At 53.4% G+C, this 5,917-nt stretch overlaps 1 protein-coding gene across 1 annotated transcript; it reads right to left on the bottom strand.

The window, feature by feature from the left end:
• Positions 1-849: 849 nt before the first annotated feature.
• Positions 850-5,332, bottom strand: GPR50 (G protein-coupled receptor 50). Its single transcript, XM_049766956.1, has 2 exons — positions 5,146-5,332; positions 850-2,423 (listed from the first exon to the last, which is right to left on the bottom strand). The coding sequence occupies exons 1-2, from the start codon at positions 5,330-5,332 to the stop codon at positions 850-852; spliced, it is 1,761 nt and encodes a 586-aa protein (XP_049622913.1).
• Positions 5,333-5,917: the final 585 nt, after the last annotated feature.

Here is a 5,917-nt window from a genome sequence, read left to right as displayed (position 1 = left end):
CATCCTAACACCACTACAAGTAATTCCTGAGTACAGAGTCAGGAGTAATCCCTGAAAACTGCCAAGTATGCCCTCCCAAAAAATTTTAAAAAGGAATTCTCTGTAAGTGAAAAGTCTTTTAAAGTCTTTAAAAAGTAAGTGGCTTCAAATTAAGTGAAGCCATGTCACCATTTGCGGTAAGTTGGACTAGAATAGGCAGCACTGAATAGAAAATTTTAATTATTTAAAATGACACCATGTGTTTATATCTTCCCTTTGGCCATTTGATCTCAGGGTCATCCAACCTTATTTGAACTCAAGCTTATCAGATAGGTTTTTTGACGTATGTGTCCTATTTTGCCTCTGAAATTGAGAAAATGACCATTGCTCCCAAGGACATGTACTCAATCCCAACTGCTTTCCGACTGCCTTTCCAAAGTACAACACTCACACACAGTTACAAAAAGCTGCAGGAACAAGTACTTGACACAAGACTTCACTACAGCAAGAATCTACCAGCTCCTGGGGAAGAGAGAGGAAAGCAGAAGGCATGGAAAAAGGACTGAGGACAGGGGAAGCAGTGGGTGATAGCAGAGACAGAAAATTCAAAGTCCAACAACAAGTTAGGGTTCACTGTTAACAAGAGGAGGATACAGAGGCTCAATACAATAGCTGTCAGTCAAGGGGGATTTGGTTCCCACACATTGGGGGAACAGTATCCTGTAAAGGAGGATTAGGCTTGGAAGTTGGGAGCTGAAGCTAGATCTGGGGGTCTGTATCTGCCCATGTGGGGGTGCAAAAAGGGTTCTCACTCCAAAGTACCAACTAACCACAAGGCAGGTCTCTGCCTTACCATTCCTCAAAGCCTTTTCACACAGCTACTTCCTCTTCTTCCGCGTTAAGAACCACCGTCCCCTCTCCCTCCGGGTCATTGACAGATGAAATGACCACAGTAGGGATGCTAAAGGCCACAGCAGGCTTGGGAGATCTGAGGACAGGGCTGCAAGCTGGCTCAGGGAGGTCGGGGATGACACGGGGAAAGCGGCCAGTGATGGAAGGTACAGTGTAGCCGAGGGCAGTTGCGCTGGGAAAGCTGCCTGTGAGGGGCTCACTGTGCCTGGGAGCAGGCTCAATGTGGATTGTGGTAGCAGTATTCCTGCGGCCAATGGCAGAGGTGGCAGAAGTGAAAGCCATCTTGGAGTGACTGCCAGCAGGAATGTGGTGGCCAGTGACCACCTTGGGGTAGCTAGAAGCAGACTGAAAATGTGCAGAGTCACCCCTGAATTGGACGGAGGCAGCCTTAAAGTGGACAGGTGAAGCCTTGGGATAAACAGTGGTAGGTTTAGGGTGAAAAGAGGCAGATGTAGGGTGAATGACAGCAGACTTAACATGGTCAGAGGCAGATTTACGGAGGACAGAGAGAGGCTGGGATGGGGGCAAGATTGGCTCAGGGAGGACAATGGGACACTTGGGCTGGCCAGCTGAACTGTCACCGGGCAGGGGCACATTCCGAACACTCATTGGTATTTCTTCCACAGGAGGACACACAGGTCTGCGCTCTTGTTCACGGGCAAGGCGACGGGCTTGAAGACGGGCCTGGTGATGGGCACGGACACGGGCACGAGCGAGTGCACGGGACTCCCTCGTCTCACGGACATCAGTGATGAGGCCAGAGAAGAACTGGAGTGGGTGGCGCATGACATGGAAGATGGTCCAATACTCTCTTCGAAAATTCTCATTGAGGATACCGTAGATGACAGCATTGAGGCAGCTGTTGAAGTAGGCTAGAAGATAAGCTGTAAGATAAAGCCAGTGGGGGATCTGGCTCGCCGTCTCCTTCGGAACCAGAGCCACGAAGACAGTGAGCACATTGACCGGACCCCAGCACACTGCAAAGAGGAGGAAAATCACAAACATGGTTAGAAAATTGCGAACCTCAGCAAACTGGTGGTCAGGATTCTGTCTTGGGTCTTCACGGGCCTCCTTCACTTTAGCCCAGATCTTCGTGTAGCAGAAACCCACGATGGACAGAGGGAGGACAAAGTGGATGCCAACGATGACCAGTGCAAAGACCGGATTTTGCACGTAGTTGTAGACGCAGCTGTAAGTGCGAGGGTCATACTGGAGAGTGCCGATGTACACGTTGGGCAGGATGGCCAGGACGGTCAGGACCCAGGTGATGATGAGGAAGATGATGGTGTTGCGCATACTGAAGATTCGTTCATACTGCAGGCTGTGGCAGATGTAGCAGTAGCGATTGATGGCGATCGCCATGATGTTGAAGACGGAACCTACAACGCTCAGGCCAGTGATGAATCCCATCATCTGGCACTGGAACTCACTCAGATTCCAGCCTCCTACGGTCATGGCGTGTAGCATCAGAGGGTAAGGGTAGATAGCCACGAGCATATCAGCCACAGAGAGGCTAACCACGAAGATGTTGGCTGAAAAACATAATGGAGAGGAAGGGAGGGGGAGAGAGAGAGAGAAAGGGAGAGAAAAAGGATTATACGTTAATGGAAATATAGCCTGTGCAAGGGTCAGTAGGGTTGTGGAATCAGGCTAGAGAAATGCACTTTATGTTTGATCCTATTGCCAAGTGTGTCCCAGGCTAGGGTGACACTGGACCAGGGTCGCAAACCCTGTCATTTCACTACCTTGTTCACTTTTCTGCCTATGAAATGACATCTCTGCTTTGAAAAAATGCAAAGTCCCTCCATGTTCCCAAGAGAGCCTGGGAACAGAGGTCAGTGCTGGAAAGCCCTGAGAGGTAAATATTAGGGAACAGCTCAAGGGGGTGAGAGCTGCTGGGAGCAATAGGAAACCTGAGACGCCTCCCAAATTATACATCCTCTGCGTGCCTTAGCCTAGCAAAGAGTGTAAAAGGCAAGGGGGGGGGGGCAGACGGCAGCTGCTGCTGTTGGGCTTTCCACGGTGGAAGCAGATCAGAATTTCAGACCTTATAGGGTTAGAGAGGAACCATCTCCCAGGTAACCTAAATGAAAACAGAGGGGATAGAGGAAAAGGTCCTGTAAAATTGAGACCTATGAAGCAGAGAACTGCGGGAAACAGAAAAATCTCAGGCAGAGTCCACCCACCCAAGTGCCAGCTTCAGGGGAGGGGGCATTTGCCCAGGGAAGCAGGGAATCACACAGCTAGGGGACTTGGGCCAGGGCACCGAACTTTACTAGAGCCAGCGGGTTAAACAGGATGATGAACGCGGGTCTACAGACTATCGCTTCTTGCAGGACCCCTGTAAGAATCTATTTGTTAGACTTTTCCCAAGATGAAAAAGGAGAGGTCACGAGCGGGGGGCACAGCCCCTTTCGTTTAAGAACACTTAGCAGGGTGTAGGGAGTGGGCGGAATTAGCAATGATTACTCCAAATTTTCCATTTCGTCTTGGGCTGGCAGAAAAGGAGCGCATCTTGCAAAGGCAAAAAGATTATTATTCCTTGTGCCTCCTCCAGCCTCCAGTGCTGCCCAGGCGCGACCTCAGCGCTTTCCATCCTAGAGAGGGTCTTTTCAGGGGTCGTCCTCTTAGCAATGAATTTGGAGAAGGGGGGTAAGAGTGAAGTTAGAGCTTTAGTTTAAAAAAACACACAACCACCATCAATTTTTTTTATTTGAGCTGAGGAAGAAAGGAAAGAGAAGAGGTGGGAGTGGAGAAGAAGGAAAGGAAGGCAGAGGATGCTGCGCTGGTGCCGACCGGGCTCCGTGGCGCAGCACCTTTAGGACCGCAAAGCAGGAGAGATGGGAGCAACCTGTGCATGGCACCCCAGTCTCTCCGGGAGCGGGGAGAAATCAGACACACCCACCAGTGTTGAGGAAAGGAAAAACTTAATAAATATGTGCCCGTCCGTGAGTTTTCGAACTTGCATAGTCTTTATAAGGCGCCTTTCCAGCCAATTAAGCCCCCTGAAACTGCACCGACCCGTCCCCGCATCCACCTAAACCCAGAGACTATCCGCTCCTGCGGAAAGAGGACACTTGGTCTCCGCGTCTGCCCGGTCCCAGACAACCCAGAACCTATCTACTGAGTCCCAGAGCGTCACCTCAACATCCTGGGACCAGATTCGGAGTTAGGGGACCCTACACACCCTTTCTCCCCACCAGACCTCTCCTGCCCGCAGCCTGCAAAGCACGATGCGCGGCTTTGGAGAGTCCGCGGAGCGCGGCTTTGGAGAGTCCGTGGCGCGCGGCTTTGGAGATTCCGCGGCGCGCGCCAAAGCACCGCGTAGGTCTTGGACCCTGATACCTGCCGGCGCAGACGCCTGCCCCGCAGGCAATCGACCCTCTCCCCAAATCAGGGAGCATCTCACTTGGTGCCCCAATTCCATCCCATTTCCCCAGCTTTTGGGGTCTCTTCGAGCACCTCCTCTGGTTAGTCCCCGTGTTTCTGTCCCGCCGCCCTTCAGCCGATCCGCATCGGTTTCTTCTTCTTAGGTCTTGGAAACCCTGAGACTCCCGAAGTCCCAGACCGCTCCCTGCTTCCCCACCGCAGGTCCCCGCTTACGGACTTGGGGTTTCGGGATCTCCGCCGCTGCTACCTTCGCTGCCGCCGCCGCCGCCGCCGCCGCCGCCTGCGCCCAGCCTGCCGCTTACCTGCCGCTGCTGCGCGCCCCGGACGGGCACACAGAGACCGGCTCCGGCAGACTCAGACCGCACCGCTCGGCACCAGGCGAGGGGGTCTGCGCTCCGCAGCCCGGGAGCCGCCCTGACGCCCCTGGATCGCGGCGAGCCTATGTTCCGCGGCTGGGGCGCGGCGGCCGCGCGGCGATGCTTTCGCGCCTATGCTGCTGCCTGGAACTTAACTTTCCAGGAGCTGGTGGCAGCCCCTTGGCAACCGCCGCTTTAGTACTGCCTGAGCTGCCGCTTCTGACGCGTCCGTGCTGCACTCTCCGCTTCTGCGCCGGCTCCCTCAGCATCAAGTCCGTTCTGCCAGAACCTGGGCTTTGCGCTTGGACGCGCCAAGCTTTTACTCAGAGCTCCCTCAGCCTTGAAAGGCTCTAAGTTTCTGGGAACCCAAGAAAACATCACCCCCTGGGTCCGTGGAGATTCGAATCAAAATGAGGGCAGTGTCCCGTGGGTTGCCTATTTGGGAAACCCAAGCTAACACCCCGGGGATTCCAAGAGGCTCTAGATAAAGAAGGGAAGGATGGCTTACCAGAATTTCGCAGCTTCTTGTTCCAGGACACGGCCCAGATGACCATGAAGTTGCCGATTAAGTCGACCACGATGGTGATAACTATCACACAAAACATAAAGATTGTGACAGCCGGTGGGTACTTTGGATCAGGCAGTTGACAGCCAATACAGCCAAACGGGGTGGGCACTGCCAAGGCAAGCGACATTGTGCCGCTAGAGACCGCTAGGATCCGCCAATCTGGCCGAGAGCGTGAACACCTGCTCTGCCACCAGGAGCTGCAGAAAAGCGTGCCTTCCCCTATGAGAGCCAGAGAGCAAATGACAGCTTCCTCCCTCCCCTTTCCGATGAGCTTTTAAAGCCGCGGTAAAGGGCTGCCCACGCCCCAAACCCCGCCCCCCAACCAATCAAAAATCTCTTAGCACTCTCCCCCCTCAGTTACCAATTCATTTTATACAAATCAACATCACAGTGTCATCTTGCTTCCGACTACCATGTATGTGCTTTCCCTCTGCCCCCCCCCTCCTACCAGGTACCCTGAGTCCTGACGCCTACTCTGAGTCCAATCCCCCCTCCCTTCACCGGCTCTGATGCATCAGCTTCTAGCTTGTGATTCTCCCTCCCTCCTTCTATGCTAGCATCTCAGCAAAGCGATGTAGAACAGCGTGGAGCTGGGGGAAAGCGTGGAGAGCTTTTGGGGGTCCATGTCCCACCCAAACCAGTATAAAACATAATGTGAAGGGCAGTCGCCCCCTGACATCCAACCCCTGTCCCTATGGTGTCTTATTGTGCC

Source organism: Suncus etruscus, chromosome X (assembly GCF_024139225.1).
Source record: "Suncus etruscus isolate mSunEtr1 chromosome X, mSunEtr1.pri.cur, whole genome shotgun sequence".
Lineage (NCBI taxonomy): Eukaryota > Metazoa > Chordata > Mammalia > Eulipotyphla > Soricidae > Suncus > Suncus etruscus.
This window is presented reverse-complemented; position numbering and strand designations above follow the sequence as displayed.